General features: G+C 37.8%; 2 protein-coding genes across 13 annotated transcripts in view; both read right to left on the bottom strand.

Moving 5' to 3' along the window:
* PATJ (PATJ crumbs cell polarity complex component) overlaps nucleotides 1-24,055 on the bottom strand; it is a 352,223-nt gene that overhangs the window by 295,139 nt on the left and 33,029 nt on the right. For all 12 annotated transcript variants that reach the window (XM_059923762.1, XM_059923772.1, XM_059923791.1 and 9 more), the window contains exons 8-14: nucleotides 22,608-22,826; nucleotides 19,945-20,047; nucleotides 17,533-17,624; nucleotides 15,461-15,602; nucleotides 12,041-12,184; nucleotides 8,957-9,033; nucleotides 6,871-6,927 (exon numbers count right to left, since the gene is read on the bottom strand). In XM_059923762.1, coding sequence (XP_059779745.1) covers nucleotides 6,871-6,927; nucleotides 8,957-9,033; nucleotides 12,041-12,184; nucleotides 15,461-15,602; nucleotides 17,533-17,624; nucleotides 19,945-20,047; nucleotides 22,608-22,826 — 834 coding nt within the window. The remainder of the gene's footprint in view (nucleotides 1-6,870; nucleotides 6,928-8,956; nucleotides 9,034-12,040; nucleotides 12,185-15,460; nucleotides 15,603-17,532; nucleotides 17,625-19,944; nucleotides 20,048-22,607; nucleotides 22,827-24,055) is intronic.
* Nucleotides 14,017-14,342, bottom strand: LOC132347107 (ATP synthase subunit epsilon, mitochondrial-like). The gene has a single exon (XM_059893509.1). The coding sequence runs from the start codon at nucleotides 14,305-14,307 to the stop codon at nucleotides 14,017-14,019; it is 291 nt and encodes a 96-aa protein (XP_059749492.1). The 5' UTR covers nucleotides 14,308-14,342.

Genomic DNA, 24,055 nt, shown 5'->3' with positions numbered 1-24,055 from the left:
AATGAAAATTAATAACAACCTTTGAGATCACTTCACGTCTCTTGTTTCTACACAGAAGCATCTTCAGGTATTGCTAAGGAAACATCCTGGTATAGTTCTTTTCCGTGGGGCTCTGAGACAGTCTCCTTTGTGCGATACTCAATCTTTGGCAGGTGGCTGATGAAAGAGCCTTCAGGCAGAAATCAGAATAAACTACCTTAAGGTTCAAGACATCGGACCCCTACACAGCCTTTGGGCCAGAGCTCCATTCCCCAACCTGGCCAGGCCCCTGGAGCTAGGTGCCGCTTCACTGTGACTCTGAGCAGGGAAGGTAGGGGGACCGGTGTCACACTGAGGAGGTTTGGGGTTTGCTTGATAGGTGACATGAGCCACACTCATCACAGAGAACTCTGAGACCCCGGGATGTGGGCAGCGACGGCAGCCCTGACTTTCTTTTTCCAGGATTCCCCTGCCGGCTCCCTGAGAGCTACTGAGATCCCTATTTGAGCTTTTGACACCTAACCTAACACTTTGCACTTATGACTCTTTCTCTACCTTTGCTCATTGTATTTCCTCCTCCTGGAATATCCACTGTTCTTATTTCTCCAATAAGCCTCCTTCATCTGTCTTGAGGAAGTAATTCAGGGTTAGAGGCACTGACCCTCCACAGTCAAAAATCTGGGTATAACTTATAGTCAGCCCTCCATATCTGAGGTTCCTCCATATCTGAGGATGGTGTAGTACTGTAGTATTTACTACTGAAAAAAATCTGTGTATAAGTGCACCCATGCAGTCCAAACCCATGTTGTTCAAGGGTCAACTGTACATATAAGGCATGTTAGCAATACCAGAACAGTAATTCTCAATGAAGCGAGGCAAGGAAGGAATCACAGTTTCCTTTAGAGACCTCACCCCAAACCTACAAAATCAGAATATTAGTCAGGAGGAACAAAATAGGGCATGTGTATTTTGAAAAGGCTCCTCTGATATTTCTGAAAACCCATCTGCCCTAGTGGATAACCACTGTCACTACAGTTATTTGATTCTGTATTTTATGTTCTCCACTCAAAAGAGAGACCAGAAAAGTATAAAATTACACGCTGAAGAACTGGTGACTGTGGTTGGTTGCCAATGGGAAGGAGAACAAAGGGACTGGGGTGAGAGGGAAATTTATTTTTTGCAGTACTTCCTTCTGTAACTTTTAAATTTTGTGTCTTGCCCATATATGATCTATTCAAAAGGAAAAACATAAAGACTGGCACAGACTTAAGAGTCAGATAACCCTGATTTGCTTCCTAAATTTTGTCACTTACTAGCTGTGTATGATCTTGGGCAAGTCACTTTACCTACCTGACACTCAGTTTTCACATATTAAAAATGGAGAGTTGGAAATAGCTGCTGACCAATAGGGTTATTGTGGGAAATAAAGGAAAACATGTCTTTAATGCAAAGCACTGACCCTGGTCGCTGAGTGGAGGCCCAGTACATCCCACTGCCTTCACAATTCTACTTGCTGAAACAAAGTGAGAGGCGGACTCACATCTTAATGCCCTTTGGCTCAGAGAATGTAATTCAGGAAGGAAATAAAGTGAAATTGGTCAGTCTGTCTCGTCAAAACCAGAGAACAGGGCTTGGTCTTTTGTTTCCCACACCACGGATCTTATTAATGCTCACTTCATATTACAGTTGATGGCCAGCAGAAAGGTCGCTGGCATGAGTATAATGCTTCTCCCTCATAGTGCTGTGATTATCTTAACAGTAAACACTTGCCAAGAAAGCCATCCCTAAAAGTGCAAGTCTCCCCAGATGCGGAAAAACTTCTTGTGTCATGATTAACAGCTTCCTAAAAGCAGTACAGCTAATGTTCAAACCACTGTAAATTGCTTTCACCTCTCTCTTTCCGTACAACTCCATCCACCTCAAAAGAAAATCTGGTCTATTAACACTGGCTTGTCATATAGGAAGATGCTTCTTGAAGCAGCATCCCTTCAAGAGAAGCGGCTATGAGGTGGGAACTGGAGTGACCAACTAAAGACAGTTAAACCCTTAGAAACACCAGCTATAGCTGTGAAACATGATTTTCCTAATCAGAAAGCTGTCGGGACAGAGGAAAAACCTACAGCCTTGGGACTTCCCTGGTGGCGCAGTGGTTAAGACCCCACACTCCCAATGCTGGGGGCCCAGGTTCGATCCCTGGTCAGGGAACTAGATCCCACGTGCATGCCGCAACTAAGGAGCCCAGAAGCCGCAACTAAGACCTGGAGCAACCAAATAGATAAATATTTTAAGGCAAATAAACAAACAAAAACCCTACAGCCTTGACCTCAGAGCGTGGCACTACCCTGCTTAGAACCTTCCACCAGTATTACCTGGCACTGAGAATAAAACCCAGGCTTACCAGCGTGGATCTTGAGGCCCTGTAAGCACCTGGTCTTCCTCACCTAACAACATCCTACTCTTCATTTAGTTTGACTGAGACACTCTGAACAAACAACTTCCATTCCTCCCACAGGACAGCTCTTTTCCACCTGTACCTGCCGTTCACCACATTCTTATCCTTCAAGCCTGAACTCAGAAAGGCTTTCCCCAGCTCTCTAAGGTGCCCCCCAGTTATATACTCATCCCCCTGTTTATGCTTCTTGAATCATCACTTCTTACAAGCACTTCTTTGCATCACTTTTTACAGTTTATAACTATCTTCTCAGGTTATTTTTTACTTGTTTATTATCACGCCCTGACCGAAGCCCAGAACCCAGACTCTAGGAGAGGAAGGACCTTTTCTATTTTGCTTCCCACAGTTGGTAGTGCAGTGTCTGGCGTAGAGTAGGAGCTCTGTAAATATTTCAGGAAGGAAAGAAAGCACTCTAAGCTGCAAGCTGCCTCTGCTACTATCCAGTTGTGTAATTTAAGGTGATTCATTCAACCTATGCAAACTTTAGCATCCTCACGTGTGAAATGGGTTTGGACAGGCCAGTCTTCTTTATATATTGTAGGGAGAAATTAGAAGCTACTGAATTAAGAACTAAACTTCTAATTTTAAGAGGATTTTTAAAAATTATAGTTCATCAAAACAATCAATCTGTGCAGTCCAGTGGTTAGGACTTGGCACTTTCACTGCCATGGCCTGGTTTCAAACCCTTGTTGGGGAGCTAAGATCCCACAAGCTGCACAGCATGGCTCAAAAAAAAAAAAAAACAAAATCAATCTGTGGACATTTGTAATTAAGAAATCAATGTACAAAAGAGTAAATATGTGTGATAATTTTACATAGAAAAAGCATACATCCCTTCTCTGACATGTATATTACACAAAAGAATGGGTATACCAACTACAGATATGTAAACATATACAGGCAACAACTGAATATGAAAAGAGAATAGTGCAATTATGGCTGACTCTTCTAGTGCAAAAAAAAAAAAAACTTTTTGCTACAACAAAATTTCAATTAAATAATTAAATGTTTTAAAATAGCTTTTTTTTTTTTTTTTTTTTAAAGGAGCCTTTAGAAGGTCAGAGACTAAAAGTACTAGAAGTATACAACTGGGAAACAAAACCACCATTTATCAAACGGTTCTTACGTGTTGGCATTGAGGTATATTAATTAGGATATGTATTAAATATATTTATATTTAACCTTCTACAACATAGGTATTATTGTTCATATTATGTAGAAGAAAAATTAGGCTGCTTATTTCACCTCCTAAAGTATTTCCTCAAATGTTACCTTCTTAAGGAGGCTTTTCCTGGTCAACCTATCTAAAATTGCAAACCCACACTCTCTCCTGAATTCCTTATCCATCTTCCCTGCATGGCACACATCATCTATACTACAGAAATTATTACTTATTTTGCATCTCCCCCTACTAAATTGTAAATTCTACAGGACAGCGATTTTTTTTTTTTTTCTGTTCTCTTCTGAAACCCCAGCACCCAGTAGAGGACTTGGCACTGAGTAGATATCAATCAATAATTGATGAATGAATGAACAGTTGAATGTACTGGTGAGGTGGTCCTGAAAGTCTGTTTGACTCGAAGACTTTCCATATCATTATACCAGAGTAACTGAGTACAAGTAGACATAATTCATAGAAGTTGATCAGGAAGAAGATAAAGTTAGACTGGTGGCAAGGAACTAGGGATGAAGGTGAAAAAGAACATGTTCTGCCTGGAGAAAGACAATGGCATTCTTTAAGATGTACCAAGTGTGGTTATGACCCTTTTTTCTTACTATAGAATATGATACAGGATCTAATGGCTTTGAACATGTAAGGACAACTAAAGCTGAACTGCACGATGAACTGAGCCTCAGCAAGGGCATGTTTTCCTCCAAGGACGTCTCTTGAGTTCTAACAGGCAAGGAGGCTAAAAGTTCCTCAGGAAACCTCTGAAGAGCTAAGCAAAGATTTCTACAGTCCCAAAGTACTAAGGAAAAATTGGAGTTCAGGTCCCACCAGGGAGAAGGGATTGGTAAACACCCCAGACTCACTGGAATACCTGGAAGGCCATGTGTTAGGAGCAAAGGCAACAAGAGAGTCTGAACCTTACCCGAAAGGTACCTCTGCCTTGCCTCAGAGATGATCGCCCACCTGTACCACACACACACACACACACACACACACACACACACACACACACACACACACACAGTATCTCCTTATTAGAAGAAACAGTGGCTCTTCTGGATGGAGATGACATCACCTGAAGCCTTTTGTAGCTGGCGTACATAATATCGAACATTCAGTCAAATTATGGCATGACGAGATATACAACCAAATAACTATAAGGAGAGAAAAACATCAAACCACAGAAACACATCTAAAGTTGATCCACATATTGGAATTAATTATTTTAAGTCCTTATAAGCTATGATTAATATGTTCAAGAAATAGAGAAAAAGATGGCAACTACAGATTTTTTAAAATTGAGAACTCCTCCAAAAGAATTATGATCTAAAAAGGGATAAAATAAATTCTAGAATAGAAAAATGTAACAACTAAAATTAAGGACTCAACAGACGGGCAGATTAGGCACAGGAAATGTAGTAAAGTGGAAGACTGGTAAATAGAAAATATCTATTATCTAAGAGTTTAGTGTAAATTAAAGAACAATTTTCAGGAAAAGCATCATTGATTTTTATGAATGATAGTAAAAATATTAACAATATCCTATGTGCTTGCAACTATTCTAGGCACATTAAATTTAATTCCTATACAACCCATGAGATACGTACTAATCTATTAATATCTTCCTTGTACAGACAACAAAACTGAAACATAGAGTCTAGATAATTTTACAAGCTAGTAAATGGATAAGCCAGAATCTGAACCCAAGCAGTTTGACTCCAGAGTCCATGTCACCAGTAAACTATACTGCAGTAATTAATAACATGTGAAGTTTGATGAGGTATTTATATTTCTTACTCTTATTTTGAATTAAACTCCTCTCAACACATTTAGATGGAATTAGTAATCAGTGACTAATCTAACCTAAATATGATATTGTAAATAATTTGAAATTAAGTACAAGCTGTGCGTGTTCTTTCATATTGCACATCTGAGGAAAGCCTGGTCAGTTGGCCCACACAGACCAGTAAGGAAGTGACTCCAAATGTAGGCTAGCTTACAAGGAAAGAAATACTCTCCACGGCATCGGCTGTGAAAATTCCAAACTAAAAATAACAGCACATGTAACATAAAATTTTAGAAGGAAAATATTCATCACAAATACCCAAACAAGGAAATGGTAGAACTATCTAAAGAGATGACTTCTTACAAAACCCACATGGGACACAGAAAACTCATTCTGAATACTGCATATGACAGCAGAGTTTAAGCTGGTTTCAGCTCACATACCTCAGGTGGGATTACAGTATAACTTTTGAAACTGTTAGGACAAGAAAACCTTTCCTTTCTCATCATTTATTGAGAAAGCCACCTGGAAGGCTTCTCTAAGTTTCAATTTCCCTGGCCTTTGATTATCCAGAGTGGGGACTATGAAATTAATTTGTAGTGAGAGGTCACTAAAAATGTTAGGAAAAACTGTGAAAGTTACCTTCTGGCATTTTGCCATTAGAAATAAAGGTCTCAATACAAAATTTTTTAAGTCCAAGAAAAGGCATTGCCTATCTCAAAAGATAAGCCACTTTTTTGTTCTTAAACATCTGGACCAGGAAGATTTTTTTTTTAAGTCTATATCATGGTCTTGAACTTTAGGAAACATTTTAAAAGGACATACAGTATCTGAAAAGCTAACACGCTCTGCACAAGGCCGCTCTGCATACTACCTTTAAGGTGGGCAAAGCAATCAAACCAAGGATTTTGGCTTCTGGAAGTGGCCCACGTTCTTCCCAGGCATATCTAACCATCACGTTTCATAACAGTCAGAACCTACTACATGTCCAGAAAACCTCTAAAACTAAATTCTGAAAACTTTAGATCACAGCACTAATCTAGTTTCTTTGACAAGAACTTAGAGAAAGTTCTTCAAACAACAAAAAACTGGCAACAGTTTAAAAAATAGGGACTTCCCTGGTGGCGCAGTGGTTAAGAATCCGCCTGCCAATGCAGGGGACACGGGTTGGAGCCCTGGTCCGGGAAGATACCACGTGCTTCAGAGCAACTAAGCCCATGCGCCACAATTACTGAGCCTGTGCTCTAGAGCCCACGAGCTACAACTACTGAGCTCAGCTGCCACAACTACTGAAGCCCGTGTGCCTAGAGCCCGTGCTCCGCAGCAAGAGAAGCCAACGCAATCAGAAGCATGCGCAGCACAAGGAAGAGTAGCCCCCGCTCGCCACAACTAGAGAAAGCCCGCGAGCAGCAACGAAGACACAACACAGCCAAAAATAAATAAATAAATTTATAAAAAATAAAAATAAAAAATAATGCTTACCTTTGAATATTTCTGTAACTCAGCATCGTCTGCAATCTGTGTGTCCAAAATAGCAATCTAAATTCATAAGAAAAAATATTTCCAATATTTGTAAAAGCATAACTTTATTTCTTCCTAGGCTTTCTGAAAAAATCTTTATAAAACCTATACATTGATAACTCCATCTAAACTCTTTTCCACGTTTCTGAAATCCATAATACATAATGTAAAATTTCAGAGAATATTCGCTTTTTTGTTGTTATTGTTCTCCACAGCAATCTTTTTTCATAAATTACGCAAAAGTTGAACTAGAAGGTGATGGGCAAATACATGTACTATTTTTAAAAATCCATGACCCCTAAAATTTTAATATAATCTCCATTGTATTAAAGCCATAAAATTTTTATTCTTTTGACAAAACTAAGAGTATGGTCATTTTTACTTCTAAACCCAGGCCTTGAAACAAAGTTTGCAAGGTCAGAAAAATCAGACAAGTTTGGAAAAACTGAAGCATCTGACTTTCTACAGCAAGCTCAAACCATTTTCCTAGGAGAAAGAGCTGGCAAGGACACAAACAAAAGACCTGGACTGGTGGAAAGATCGTGGAATACTGAAAGCTTTTAATCCTGGCCTAAAACTATTGTTCTGAGCTTCAATGGTGGACATCCACAGAAGTGAATTCCGTGCAAGCAAAATACTGCACTGATGATTTGCATCTGTAAGTTGTTAATAGAATATGGTTCATCTGGAGGGAGGGGATAAGTTAAACAGTGGTCCAACTAAGGCTTCTAAAAGTACTGCACTTCAGATAAGTAGATTCTGGAAGAAAATAAAGTAAGAAACACTGGAGCACATGCATGAACGTATGTACGCATATTTGCACGTATGCATTCATTCATCCGTCTTGCCTGGCTTCTCCTTTTGTCGCCTCGTCCCTCAGAACATGTTACAACTCTTAATGAATAAACTGTCACTTTAAATTTCCAACTTCAAATTCTGTCTCCTCTTTCTAGCCACTCTGTTATGACCTCACCACATGATAAATAAAATTTGGAAAGGTGGTTATAAAGAGGATAAATTTTTAACCGAAAAGAGATCATCGCAAAACAGACCATTTAAAAATACTGGTACACCAAACTACTTTAAATATCAACCACTCAGGATAGCAGAAAAGGTCACTTGCTAGGTGATAACCTAATGAAAAAACAGCTTTGAAATCTATGAAGTAAAGAAGCAGCAGTTCATGAGGACCGACATGCGAGTACAAAACGAGTAAGAAGAGGAAGTATGGACTGTTTTGACTCATCTTAATGACACTGGAAAATGTCTAACAATAGATAGTGGCTAGAAGAGAAAAAAAAAATATCCAACCAGCCAACAAGTACTAATGACAAACATATGTAAGAAAACGTGAAAGACAAAAGAAATTTAATAGAATACTTTATTACTAACACATTTAGTGAACACTATAGAGGCTTTTCTAAGTGCAGCTTTCTGTTTTCATGTGGGTTCATATGGGGAAATGTAATCAATCCCTTACTCAGTGAATCTAATAACAGGTGAAAGGAAGCCTAATGGACCACTGGCATATAAACTTATACCTAACCTAAATTACTTCCTGTTCTCCCAAATACATTTGATAATCATTCTTTCATTTTTCTCATAAAACTGTAAGATTCTTTGTGAAACATAGGACTAATATCCACAGCCCTTTCAGTGTACAATAAAACAAACAGATCATAAAAGCAATCATAAAAATGCCAGCAATTTTAAGCAGCTGATACAGGTTATAAATTTAAAGGCAAGTCCTTTCTCTCCTAACATTTTTCTGCCTATTGTTGACTTAAATTGTTTCCACATGCACTGAGTGTCTGCTAATTGTAACTGAAACTTATGTGCAGTCCTTAACTGTCCTTGCAGTTTAAAATGAAAAAAAAAAAAAAAAATCAATTAATTGATCCAGTACGGAAGAAACACAGGAGGAAAAAATAAAGGCCGGCCGGCTATTCTTGGACTCTCCCATTTCTTTCAATTGTAGCATTCAGAGCTACATTTCATTGACATGAGATGAGACATGAGTGTTTTTTATTAGAAGATTTTAACATACCATTACTTCATAATCAGGGCCCAGTAGGTTTTCCCATCTGGATTTCAGCTCATTTTCTAAAGAGACTGGGACTCCTTCTGGATTAAAAAAATAAATAAACAAAACATTGAAACTACTGTGAGCTAAACACACTAAACTACTAAATTCTTCCATAACAGCACAGCTTCAGTAAGTAAAAGGGAAATAAATAAAAAGGAAAGTGCATTAACTTAGGTCTATTAGGTAAAGTAAATCAGAGGTGACTTGTAAGACTAATGTAAAAATGTAAAATGTAAATTTGGTCTGTGACCAAATTATGAAGGGGCTTTTGCTGTTAAGGAATATTTTAAAGGGAAGAGGAAATGATGAGTTATAAATGAAATTTGAATTATATAGTTTGTATACAAACATCCTGTGGCTTACAAGTAAAATGCATCTGGCTTTGGTTTATGCTATGTTAGGACAAACAAGGATTTAAGGTGAATGTTAATCACTTCAGAGTAGTACCTTCCACTCACCCACAGGAAAAGTAAAAACTTATCAAAATATCTTTACTATAAATAAGGCATATCAACATGACCCAATCAAACTTTTCACTTGGGCAGATATAAAAGCTTTTCTGGTTTAATTCAACCAGTGAGTTGCATGAGCTTTAATATAATAGAAACTTTGTTTTACTTTGGTCTTTTGTGGCTACGTGGTTATCATATCTTTATAACTTTCTTACTTAAGGGTAATATTGCCTTTTTTGCATGGGTCAGATGATTTTAAAGAGCGCAGACAGATTTTAAGTGTCCTGCCTGTCCTCCGTATGATCTTAGCCAGAAGCTCTGTGCAGTCTGTAGTCTGAATAATGCCTAATAGACAAAAATCAAAGTACTAAAACTGTAATTTCAATTTAGATCCACAGTAGCAGCAGAAAATAAACAAACCTCCACCTTTTTTCTTTAAGAAAAACTCAATTTTGTCACAAGATTGGACAAGTCGCAAAACACCACAACTGATATAACCATCTGCCTAAAATCAAACATAACTTGCAATATCAGTTTTTTCAAGCCTTCAGCAGACATCTAATCTCGGATGCATATCATGCTTAATTACATAATACAAATCATTAAGTAAAACAGGCTAACCTCAAAAATCAGAGACTAAGACTAATGAACACTAAAGAACTTAAAATTACTAGATTTACAAAAACATATCCATAAAGTAACTATATTAACTGATATGCTAGATTACATTTTGAGGATAACTAACTAAAGATCCTATTAAAAACAAAATATCATTCATGTAGGCTCTGCACCTTTGTGCCTACTCTGTTAACATTTCCATAAGAAATTACATTAAGAGTTCTATTAAATTTCTTACAGGCAGCAGTTTCCTATGTGGTAGGCTAATTTGAATAAAATTTGCAATGTATTGGTTGAACTGTAAGCTTAAAAACATGATATTTAAAGATATTTTATACACATATAAAATAATGTTGATATTTCACAATTCTTTTGACTATATTTTTACCTTTCAGTCATACAGTGAAATCATAGTCATGAGTTTTAAAGCACAGCACAAAGGCCTAAGTACCAGAGGAAAGAGATTTATTTAAGCAGCTCAATAAATCCTTGGCTACACAAAATGATCACACAAAAAAATGAATATTATGATGCTCTGAAATGATTATTCCAATGGCAATGAAGGGGAGCAGAATATGCCAACCCCAAATATTGCCACTTTGGCATGTGGATTATTTTCAGCTGAAGGCAATCAAGACCCAGCAGACTCAGGAAAAACTTTCACCTCTCCCTTAATTACCTAAAAGAATTTAGATAGGGAACCTGCACCAGAAAGACAGCTATTACCAGAGATAACTTTTTTATTTGAAAGACCTATCTGCATGTCTGGGCAAACTTCTAATTACCAAACATCTGCTCTTCTTATCATCCTGTAAATTACTCTCCTCCCCTTGGAAGGCCCAGGTCCCTATCCCATTCCTTAACTCAGGATAGCATAGAAGTCTCAGTTGCCCAACTTGCCCTTGGGGCTCATATTTTTGTGGGACTCTTACACATAGGAAATTAGTTTGTGTCCTGTGTTAATCTGTCTTATGTCAATTTAATTGTTAGACCAGCCAAAAAAACTAGAAGAGAAGAAGGGAAAACAGTTTTGCCCCTACAGCAAAAAGAGAGTTAACTTCATAACAGTTGGAAGAATTTGGTCTAACTCTCTAGCTGAAATTATACATACTCATGGGAAAAAAAAAAAAAAAAAGGTAGTGAGGTTGATCCAAAAAGAGCAGATATTTCTAAAAATATTTCTAACTTTAGAATGTATTTGATTTTCACCTGACAGTTCACTGTACATCTCTCTGGGTTCACATGAATTTAAAGAGCAAAAATTAACTGCAATCTACTTGGGTCAAAAAAAACAAGTTAAATTTCCAAACTATAGGAAATTTTAAAACTTGAATGAGGGGTTTACTCCTTCCTTCAGGCCATTCTTTCCCAAGAGAAGGCAATCAAAGCCAAAAGCCAACGTGGACATGGATGAAGTTTAAGTAGTCCATTTCATTCAATTGGCAAGGCTTCCCTGAGTGCCTTTGTACAGGAAACTGTGTGAGACTGTTACTCAACATGCTTACAGAATACAGTCAACTAGAGTAGACGAGGTATCAAAGAACAAAGCACAAGGACAAAGGTGCACATCAATTAAAAAGAAAATTAAACAATAAATATATAGCAACCTGGAAATTTGATGAAATATATAAAAATGTATACATTATTGTTATACATGGTGAAGAAGGAAATACTGCTATATGTATACAGACAGCTGTATATCTATAGCTATATCGATGATAATAATACAAGCTAAAGTATGCAGTAATTAAAAATGCCGATAAGATTAAAAGTTATCACACTAATAAAATGTATTCAAAATCAACATAATTAAACAATGATTAAACAACAATATGCTCGATTCTCAACTGCCACAAGCGTTAAGATGTTGATATTAAGAATATCTTATTTTATATCTTTAAAAATGCCTCTAAAATTCATCATATTATATTAACTATAAAGAGAGAAAGCTTTGAATTAAATGCTTTGTGCCTACCCAGTTTTTCTAAGGCTTGTATATTGTCATTTTTTAGATTATCCATTCTTTCTTCAGTTTCCTCATCTTCACTGAAATTAGTTTCCTTTTCCACTGCTCCAGTCAGAAAGAGGGCTGGTGTTTTCAGTGGTTCTACCACAGTTCCTAAAGTAAGAATTGTTAATTTGAATCACTATCAGATGAAGGCCATATTTAAGTAAGGTAATTCCACTCTATTGTCCCATTTCACAACCTCCTTACAAACTTTTCAGGTAACTTACACATATGATTCCTTTATTTAAAATGCCACTTGTGATAACCACTCAATTTATTAAAAAATACACTTGTAGTAGTATTGAAAAGAATAAGGAACTAGGCAATGGGAAGAGAAAAGCAAGGTAAAGTCAATGACAAAGCAGGAGGAGATGCTTTTCAATATAGCCTTGGGGGGTGGGGGGAAGGAGGAGAACACTGGGGTCCATATGTTCTTGCTGCCGTGGTGGGCAGGGAGCAAGATATGCAGAAGAAACCGGTTCCGTTGCTCTGGGCAATCCTAGGTTCTGGCATGATATCATCATGAGTTTTACAAACAACTCTACATAAGTAACCTTGTGAATGGGAAGGAAAAGGGAGAGTATTCCCCTGGTTGCAGAGTTTCCTTCCTTAGCTAAACTGAGTTAAGTAAGCTTTCAATCTCAAGCATGCCAGTCACTATGTATCTCTTAAACACAAGAAAAGTTGAACAAGAATCATTTTAGGTTATTTTTAAATAACCACATGTAACTTATAAAGTATTCTTATCAAAAATATTGAACCTGAATTTAAGGCTTTAGCTCTAGCTCCTAGCTCACAAGAAACATAGGGGACAGAGGAACAAGTCAAATGACACCACAAGGAAACAATCAAATTCTGAATGTACCATTCTAGTGACAAATGGCCAAATCCCTTCAAAAAGTCTATGCCATGGAGGCAGGGGCAAGGGATTCTTAGAGATTAAGAAAACAAAGAAGCATAATACAATGCAATAGGCTCAATGCATAAAAATCAATGATCTTGATTTTATGAGGTTTTTGAGGGGAAGAAAGGGAAGTGGAAAAAGGAGCTACAAAAGACATTTGGGAGCAACTGGGAAAATTTAAGTATGTGTTGGGTATTTGATATTAGGGAATTACTATTAATCTTCTTTGGTGTGATAATGATCTCATGACTATTTTTAGAAGCTATAACTGAAGTATGTAGGGCTAAATTGTCATGATATCTACTACTCACTCTTAAATGGTTCAGAAAAAGGTAAACAGATGATGCAAACATGGCAAAATGTTAACTGCTGAATCTAAATGGTGGGTTTGTGGGTATGTTACATTAGTTTTCAATTTTCCTGTATGTTCAAAAAATTTTATAATAAAAAGTTTAAAAATATAACCAGTTAAAAGTTCCTATGATCTTAACATGACATTTTAAACCACACAGGATTTTTTAGAACATTAATCTCTTGATACACACTAAATGCACAGCCCAGTGCCAGCAAAACAAATGCCAGCCAGAAGCTGCTAATGTAGCCTGGGGAGAAGAGTTACACACTAAACAGTGTGCAGAGTACAAAGCAATACATGATTGGTTGTACGCTACAAGTAGTATACAAATTGGTACACAAATAAGTATATACAAGGTATGCAAATAATAGTTTAGAGGAGAAAAAGACAGTAAGATTTTGAATGGCAGAGGAAGGTACTGCACAAGAGCTAGAAGCCATGCAGTTTGTTTCAGTAAAACAAACTTAAATGCTGACTATGAGGAAGGCACACAGAGATGTGTTCAATGGGGCAGGGGACACAGGCATAACCACTCCCCTACATTATAGTGACCACACACAAAACAGGTGATTACAACACAGTGTGATAAATGCTACAGTAAAGCGCTCTTCAAAGGGTGCTAGTGAAACACACAGGAAGGACACCCAAACCATGGAAGAAGAAGTGCAGATTTAGAGTCAAAACCTATCCCAATACAAATTTAAAATGTAGGCACGCCCAGCAAAGAACTGCTAATTCGCAGATGACATAGTTCATTTGATACAGCAGACTAAAGCCAAAGGCTCTATGAGAGCTACTAAAAACCATTATAATGGTATAAATATTTATGTGTACTTTCACAATTTTTATGCTGCTGCCAGAAGTCTTCTCGGCATTTGCTTTGAATCCTGTCTTCAATGCATCCCTCACTGCTTTTGTACAGATCTGGGAGTATCGGATGTAGCTGAGTCCAGCTTGTCGCCAGTATGCCACCATGATGTCACGAGAGGGGGCACGTCCGGCCACATCGCGAGGACCTGTCAATGTCGGCTCAGCGTGCAGCCCGGCTGCCAGAAGGTCAGGCCTGAGAAGTGTAAGGGGCGGGGCCCCAGACCTGCCAGTCATTCATTTTATTTTTTTTTATTTTTTTAAAAGAAATTTATTTATTTATTTACTTATTTTTGGCTACGTTGGGTCCTCGTTGCTATGCACGGGCTTTCTTTTTAGTTGCGGCGAGCAGGAGCTACTCTTCACCGCGGTATGCAGGCCTCTCATTAAGGTGGCTTCTCTTGTTGCGGAGCACAGGCTCCAGGTGCGCGGGCCTCAGTAGTTGTGGCACATGGGATCAGTAATTGTGGCTCAAGGGCTCTAGAGTGCAGGCTCAGTAGTTGTTGCACACGGGCCCAGCCGCTCCGCGGCATGCGGGATCTTCCCGGACCAGGGCTCAAACCCATGTCCCCTGAATTGGCAGGCGGATTCTTAACCACTGCGCCACCAGGGAAGCCCCAGTCATTCATTTTAAACTGAATGTGTTCCCATGATTGCCAAATTTTGTTGCTCTATCTACATTTATAAGTTGATAATTAAAAATTGTCATGCATACAATTATGCATTTGTTCCATAATGAAAATTTACTCTTCCTATAATCAAAGTAACAAATATTATTTTATAAATAAAAGTGTCCTTGATAGAAGTCCATGTTTTATTTTCTCTTGCTATAGTTCACAAAGTAAATCAAGAAATATTAGAATCAAATACATCATTAGAAGTAATATGAAACCTGAGGTTTGCAAAATGTCAAAGCATTAGACAACTGAGAGCCCCTGGAACAAAATGTGGCAAAGCTTTATTATTCAAATATAAGAAATAAATGAAATTTGGAATGTTTTTGGGAAAATGACTTCCATCTCCATTTAGAGAAGCTCTCAAAGCTTAATGCATGTCAGGGTTCACATTCTAAAATTTGGACTGGCATGTTATAATAGGCAAAGGAAACTCTTCAAGGCATAAATGAATTGATTCACTTCTCCACTGCTGCGTTTCACAAGGTGGGCAGTTTTTCCTTCCCAGACTTATAGAACAACTTCCATAAATGAGCTGATCTTCCAAACCCATACAAGGTAGGGGGAGGGACAGAGGAATTAATTACCTCTGTCGGAGGGCCCTTCATGTGGAGAAGCAGATGAGGATGTTTTCCTTCGAACTAGGGTTAGGTGTACCACTTGCCCTGCGTTTCTTAACACTTCAACAACATCCTGGTTGGCAAAACCCTGAATATTCACACCATCGACCTAAAACATTAAAAGATACATTAAACAGAAGTTCCAAGTTAGCTACCACTTTTAATTCTGGCAAGGCAGTATAAAATTAGGCAATTCATTTCATCCCCAAAATAATTTGTATTAGACCTAAGAAAGTATTTTTGAATAAGGATGAAAAATTAGTAGTAAAACATGCTGACAGATTTCCTGAGAAACTAGAAAGAAGACTGAAACTTGTATTCCTAAGTCATACATTTAACTTATAGCCTGAGAAAGGTAGAGGGTCTTAATCTCTGATGCTATTCAAAATTCAAAGTGCCATAAAAGGTGGTCAGTTGTTATACAGAGCTCTCAAGACGTATTACTAGAAGCCATTATTACTAAAAGTGAAGAGGCCATCCAATACTTCACCCCTCTACCATACATCACTATGTGATATTTTCCAGAAGAAACTGATCTCCCTCCATTAGGTTTTCTAGTATTCTGAAAAAGCACATGCAAGAAAGGTATTTACTAATCTCAGTCAAGTCCAATCACACATTCTTAAGTGCATCATGACCAACAGGCCTCCTCACTCAATCTTCAAGCTAGCCAAACCACTGCTTTAGCTTTCCCCCTAATATCTTCTCCAAAGTTTTATCACTCATCTCCAAACTGCCAATCACAAGACATTTCCTAAGCCCAATAATGGAAAAGCCAAGGGTCATGAAAGGTGCTTCCTTAGATGAACTTGAAGGACAAACATTCAAATTATACCAACAAACATTTGTTTCTGTATAAATCAATAAATTAAATGTGTGTGTATGTGTGTGTATACATGCTTCAAAATTATTATGAAAATAAACTGTAGGGCTTCCCTGCTGGCGCAGTGGTTAAGAATCCGCCTGCCAATGCAGGGGACACGGGTTAAAGCCCTGGTCCGGGAAGATCCCACATGCTGCAGAGCAACTAAGCCCATGCACCACAACTACTGAACCTGCGCTCTAGAGCCTGCGAGCCACAACTACTGAGCCTGCGAGCCACAACTACTGAAGCCCGCACGCCTAGAGCCCATGCTCCGCAACAAGAGAAGCCACCACAATGAGAAGCCCACGCACCACAACAAAGAGTAGCCCCCGCTCGCCACAACCAGAGGAAAGCCCGTGCGCAGCAACGAAGACCCAACAGAGCCAAAAATAAAATAAATAAAATAAATTTATAAAAGAAAAAGAAAATAAACTGCAAAATTTAACTAATTTCTACTAAATGGAGGAAATACCAATTACAATCCGAATTGAGAAAAGGCAATGACTGCATTCTCAAAAACAAAAAATATCTCAATTTTGTATATACTCAAAATTACTATTAATAGAAAAACTACTTTCACAAAGAGATAAATAGTTCTAGTAAATGGCCTATTAATTGCATATAAAATTGATGAATTTAAAGAACACAAAGAGGTGCTTGAAATGTTTTGTAAGAGAAGCTAGAGCATCTTTCAAATATATGTGTATATATATTATAATATACATATGTATACAGTATTTTTTTCCTGCCAGTATCATTAGTGACTCCCTTCTTCACAGGCAGTTAAAAAAAAGAAATTAGAATGGACAAACAACAAGGTCCTGCTGCATGGCACAGGGAACTATATCCAATCTCCTGGAATAAACCATAATGGAAAAGAATACTAAAAAATGAAGGTATATATGTGTAAAACTGAGTCACTTTACTGTACGGCAGAGATTGGCACAACGTTGTAAATCAACTTATACTTCAATTAAAAAATTTTTCTTTTTAATTAAAAAAAATTTAGGACCATGAGAGTCCAAATTAATGAGATTTCACTGTACTAACAAACTTAATTTTTTTAAAACATTATGAGACTATATTAAGCCATTCCCATTGCATATATATTATAATAATGATAACTTTTTTCCCCCAACTTGATTCAATTCTAAAACAGAGGGCAGTTACTTACAGCAACTATTTGGTCATTCACTTGAATTTGACCATTGTGGTATGCAGCGCTGCCAGGTATTATACTTTTCACATAAATCCCTGAAGCTTCTCCTAAGGTGCACAAAACATATGGAAAAAGGAAGAAGGCTCTAATTAGGCCTTGATTGCAAAATTCATATCAAGAGGTTAATTAGCTAAAGGGGTTGACTGAAGGCTTGATAAATACTATTCTGAATGCAAGCAGAGAAATTGATGGATTATTTCAAACTGCCACCATAAAAAGTGACCCAAATTTGAAATGATTTGATTGATGTCTATTTTTGGAAAAATAATCAGTAATGGAACCTTGATGAAATGCATACCAGTATCAGCTGGAATTCAGGAGAGCTCAGGTTAAGTCTTACTCTCTTCTCTTGGTCCATCTCCCTTCTCACTGCTGACTTGCCATAAACCATCATTTCTCAGCAGCACTAAGACAAGAGGGTCCTAACAGGTCTTCCTACATTTAGTTCACTACTCATGTTAGCTTCTATATATATCATAAAATGTATATAAAAATTACAACTATATAAAAAGTATGTATGCCTATGGGCAAGGGCTGGAAGAAAAGTTAGAAAAAGAAAGACCATAGCTCTGGATGATTTTATATTTTTATCTCAATTTCAAATGAACTTAAAATACTGTCTGTAGAAGGAATATAAACAACAATGGATTCCTATAGCCTACATGATAAAATGTAAATTTCATAGAATCACATTCAAGGACCTCCATAATTTGCCCCAAACTTCTTGTTTTACTTCATCTTCCAACTACCGCTCCAATAAGACAAAAGTCCAGACACACAAGACTCATGATGTTCCACCAAAACACCAAGTATTTTCTATATTTTATCCCTTTTCTCATTTTTTATTCCTGTCGATCTCAACCCCTTCTATCTAAATCCTTCTCCTTTTCCATGCTTAGTACAAATGTCTCTTTCTTTGTGAATTCTCCATTTCCCTCTGTCATAATGAGTCTTTCATCTGCCATATGATGATAGCTTGCTTGCATTGCTGATAAAGCATACATTTCATTTATCCTCAAACAACTGAGAGTTATTTACATGTTTATCTCCCTGAATAGACTTTTCTTATATTCATTTTTCTACTCCCTCCAAAACTAAGCAAAGCAACTGCTCAAAAGTTCCAATGAATGGAATAAAGCAAAAACTATTTTGAAAGACTACATGTTTAAAAAGCATATTGAGTTATAAAACGTTCTAGTGTTTGGATTCAACACTGCTCCCCCAGCCCTTGCTCCAGTCCCAAAAGCTTCCTTTGAGGGTAAAGAAGTAAAATGATTCTTTTCTTATTCAGTAACATAAACATCAACTTTTCTCAGTTATCTATCATTCACTTCATTTTACTCTGCATGTATATCGCTAGGTTTACAACTTGAAAACTTAATGTAATAAAGGTTCATAAACCACAAGTTTATGATTTCTCTAACCAGACAGCATATTAAGAGCTACTCAGTACAGGGTTTTTTTGCAACATTAGTATACAATCCATACTTAGCTCTTTAGAACTCATTTAAATTCTGAACGTAAAAATGGTGGCACTTAGAAAAATCTAAAGGTTTGAAAACAGTTATTTCATTAGGCTAAAATAGCACAAGGTGGTCTGACATGAATTTCATTCAGGACTTTGAATACATTAGCACTTTTAATCTTTCCACCTGCTGTAAATATGCGAAATAATAACTTTTAAAAAAATTAACTCTCTAATCTTGCGATTTTTAAAAAACCAGAACATTTCATAACTTTAACTTTTCATCTTACTAGCAAATATTTGTGAAAAAGATTTATTTTTCCTTACTGTAGTGATTTCTTATCATAATAGAGTAACTCTTACAGTGAAAGTTACCAAAGCTTTGCACGTCGGAGTTCAGGGAGTATTATTCAGAGATAATTGGGCCATGCATTTATTCTTACAGTGTATTCCCTTTATATGAAAGAAAAATAATTCTAATTAAAGCATTTGTTTTACCTTCTTTTGATAATTAAACATAATAGTAATACTTTTTTGACATTCACAATATGAAATATATGCAGTAATCATTTTACTCTATCACATGTAAAATGTCATAATATGCAACAGTCTCAATATTCAAAATATATCTATCTTAGAAACAAGAGGAGGTACAATTCAAATGTTATACACTATGTTGGATAAATTAAATTCTTTTGTTAATGACTATCGAGCCAGCTATAAAACTACTGAGATAAAACTGTGATTCTCTAATCATTTTTTGTAATTGGTTGCTATTACAGATTCATGGTTTTATTGTTCAATGTTTAAATTAAAATCTGCAGATATTTAATTTTACCCTCTAGAAACCTTAACATCCTTTACAATTATTTCCAAATGTAAAATAGAAATGATTCATTTACCTGTCTGAGCGGTTCCAACATAACCAACAATTCTAATTCCAAGACTTTGTCCATCTTTTTTAATGAGTTCAACATCATAAGTTTCAAAAAGAGTAGAATTGTCCTGAAAGGAAAAAATAATTTTAATTATATATAACGTTTAGTTATCTAGCTTGTGTACATAGTCAATTTGTGCATGGTTTGTCAAGTATTTTCTGAGCACCTGTGGTACACAGAATTTTAAGATTGTCTCTATGACTTTTGATCCCTGGTGCCATTCCTGTGTTTATATCATGGAAAAGGGAGATTATCCAGGTAAGGCTAATCTAAGCAGGCACTCTTCAAAAGCAGAGAGTTTTCTCCTATTGATGGCAGAAAGGGAAGTGAAAAAGATTTGAAGGATAAGGACTGGACTTGTGGTTTGAAGAAGGAGGGGTCATGTGAGAAGGAACACAGGGGGACTTAAGGAGCTGAAAGAGGTCCTTAGCTGACAGCCATTAATACAGAGACTTCAGTCCTATGGCTATAAGAAACTATTCTGCCAACAATATGATAGAGCTTGGAAATGGACTGTTCCCAGAGCATCCAGATAAGAGCCCAGCCAGGCCAACACCTTGATTTAAGCTTTGTAAGACTCTAAGAAGAGCCCACCAAAGCTCACCCAGACTTCAGACCTACAGAACTGTGGACCAACAAAGGGTACTGCTTCAAGCCACTACGTTTGTGATCATTTGTTATACAACAAGAGAAAACTAATACAGCCACTTAGAAAAAACTCAGCATAAATCTGTATCTGAAAGAATTTACTGTAAAGAAAGTTAGAAACAAATGGTAAGACTAACTATTGTAAGCAAAAAATATTGACCTAAAACTGATTATCATTCTTGTCTTCTAATTTAAAATATTTCTGTAAAAGAGTAAGGTGTCTAAAAACATAATACCTTGCTTTCAATTCAAAACATTAATAATAGAAAGTAAATAACTGATTGCATCAAATTCTCACTTATCACACAGCTACACTGTTCCCTCACTACAAAGTAGAAGGCTTCAGAAAACCAGAATAATGGATGGAAAAGAAAATGGTTCTAACTAGTTTGGAGAAGAAAACAAAAATGATTCTAATATCTCTGACAGAAAACTTCCACTCACATGGTTCCAAGTAGGGAAAGGCTTTCCAGAAGACATCGAATGGTTCCTCAAATGAATCTGAAAGGTGGCTTCCCACCCCCTTCTCACCATAATCACTTCTCTTTTCTTCTTCCTGGCTCGTCCTTTTAAAAACTATTTCTTGGGCTTCCCTGGTGGCGCAGTGGTTGAGAGTCTGCCTGCCAGTGCAGGGGACACGGGTTCGAGCCCTGGTCTGGGGAGATCCCATGTGCCGCGGAGCGGCTAGGCCTGTGAGCCACAATTACTGAGCCTGCGCGTCTGGAGCCTGTGCTCCGCAACAGGAGAGGCCGCGATGGTGAGAGGCCCGCGCACCGCGATGAAGAGTGGCCCCCACTTGCCGCAACTGGTGAAAGCCCTCGCACAGAAACGAAGACCCAACACAGAAATAAATAAATAAATAAATAAATAAATAAATAAATAACGCTAATTTAGACATGTCATATCTCTTTAAAAAAAAAAAAAAAAACTATTTCTTTTCCTTTTGCCTTATTATCTCTTGATTCAGAGCCTGTGAGATGGCTGGAAAGAACTTGGGACTGAGGGATGGGGGGACCAGACTGAGGCAGTCAAAAGGTACAAGTTTCCATTTGTACCTTGTATTATAAGATGAATATGTACTAGGGATGTAATATACAACATGATAAATATAATTAGCTCTGTATGTTATGTATGTAAGTTAAGAGAGTAAATCCTGGGCTCTCATCACAAGAAAAAATTTTTCTTCTATTTCTTTAACTGTATATGATGTGATGGATGTTCACTAAACTTATTCTGATAATCACTTCATGACGTATGTAAATTAAATCACTAGGCTGTACACCTTAAACTTATAAAGTGCTGTATGTCGATTTTATCTTAATAAGACTGAAAGACAAAAACCAAAAAAAGAACTTGGAATGGACCAGAAAGATCTAAATTCAAACCCCAGCTTTGCATCCTACTACCTATATGACCTTTAAAACAAGTTATTTGGACTTCCGTTTTCTCAGCTATTAAGTGGATGATAAGACCTACCTTGCAGAATTCTTATGAAAAATTCAGATGACTTAGACAATTCCAGGTGCTTGATAATGATTAATAGTAATGATTATTATATAACTGTAATGATTGTTAATAATCAAAATAAATATTATTATTATTAATGTCTATTCCCTTTGGCCAGTCCATTCTTATCAGTGATAACACACATACATTGACCAGTATTTACAGTTTCCCCTCCACGATCTGGATATCTGTTCACCAATCTTATGAAATAGAAATGCAGGTATTATTATTCTCCAATTTACAGATGAGTAGCTGAGGCTCAGGGAAGTTGAATGACTTAACCCTGAGAAATGGCAAAAAAAAGAAAATCAAACTTGTCTAGTGTCTACAAATTGGGCTCTCCTCTGCTTCCCTGTTGAGCACTGAGATACAACTCACACCCATGCGACACTTGGAGTGGAAAACATTTCTAATCCTGCAGTAAATCACACCCAGTACTGAATTTACGATGAAAGAGCAATTTGTATACTCACAGAACTAGGGCTCCTGTTGGCCACAGCAGGCAGGGCAACAGGTAAGGCTGCAGGGGTAGGAGGGGCTATGGAAATTTCACCAACTGGGTCTCTTGCAACAAGCATCCTGACAGAATTCCCACAGTTTCTCAGCACTTGAGCAACTTGCTCACTGGTCATTCCCTGCACATTTGTGCTACCAATCTTCAAGATGTGATCTCCTGTCTGGAGTCTTCCATCCTTTAATCCAAGAAAAAAACAAAAGAAAATTATTATGAGAAATCATTGGTCTAACTTCACTAGTTAATAACAATTCATCAGACTTTGAGTCGTGGCAAAATGGTTGATAAAGAAGCCATCAAAAAATGCTGAATAGGGCTTCCCTGGTGGCGCAGTGGTTGAGAATCTGCCTGCCAATGCAGGCGACACGGGTTCGAGCCCTGGTCTGGGAAGATCCCACATGCCGCGGAGCAACTAGGCCCGTGAGCCACAATTACTGAGCCAGCGCGTCTGGAGCCTGTGCTCCGCAACAAGAGAGGCCACGATAGTGAGAGGCCCGCGCACCGCGATGAAGAGTGGCCCCCGCTCGCCACAACTAGAGAAAGCCCTCGCACAGAAACGAAGACCCAACACAGCCATAAATAAATAAATAAAAATTAAAAATCTTTAAAAAAAAAAAAAAATGCTGAATAAAATATAATACTTTTAATGAACAGCTGAATTGGCAACAGAGAAAAGAAAGACAAAAAAAGAAGGGGAGGGGTGGGGGGAAAAGGAGGAGAGTTCAAAAGGAAAAGAGTAACCAGATTGGGATTCCCTGGTGGCACAGTGGTTGAGAATCTGCCTGCCAATGCAGGGGACATGGGTTCGAGCCCTGGTCTGGGAAGATCCCACATGCCGCGGAGCAACTAGGCCCGTGAGCCACAACTACTGAGCCTGCGCGTCTGGAGCCTGTGCTCCGCAACAAGAGAGGCCGCGATAATGAGAGGCCCGTGCACCGTGATGAAGAGTGGCCCCCACTTGCCGCAACTAGAGAAAGCCCTCGCACAGAAGCGAAGACCCAACACAGCCATAAATAAATAAATTAATTAATTTAAAAAAAAAAAAGAGTAACCAGATTTTTAAAATGGCCATTTGCTTGAGGGTATCACTTCATGCCTAATGGCCTAGAGCCAGGTAAAAATAGCCACATACATAAGGAAGAGACCTGAAAGTCCTGGGCATCAGGAAAGGAAGAAAGTCAGATCAGAGGCCACCGACAAAAAGTGAAGAACCTTAAGGGCCAACAAGCCCAGTGACATATTTGAGGAACAGCAAGATGTCAGTGTGGCTGGAAGAGAATGAGCAAAGAGGAGAGCAGTCAAGAACCAATGGGAGGGCTTCCCTGGTGGCACAGTGGTTAAGAATCTGCCTGCCAATGCAAGGGACACAGGTTCGTACCCTGTCCCGGGAAGATCCCACGTGCCTCG

Source organism: Balaenoptera ricei, chromosome 1 (assembly GCF_028023285.1).
Source record: "Balaenoptera ricei isolate mBalRic1 chromosome 1, mBalRic1.hap2, whole genome shotgun sequence".
Lineage (NCBI taxonomy): Eukaryota > Metazoa > Chordata > Mammalia > Artiodactyla > Balaenopteridae > Balaenoptera > Balaenoptera ricei.
Note: the sequence above shows the minus strand (reverse complement) of the source record. Positions and strands in the feature narration are given on the sequence as shown.

Bases quoted from the DNA above. Each gene is read 5' to 3' on its own strand.
- LOC132347107 (XM_059893509.1), bottom strand. From the start codon at position 14,307: ATGGTGGCATACTGGCGACAAGCTGGACTCAGCTACATCCGATACTCC.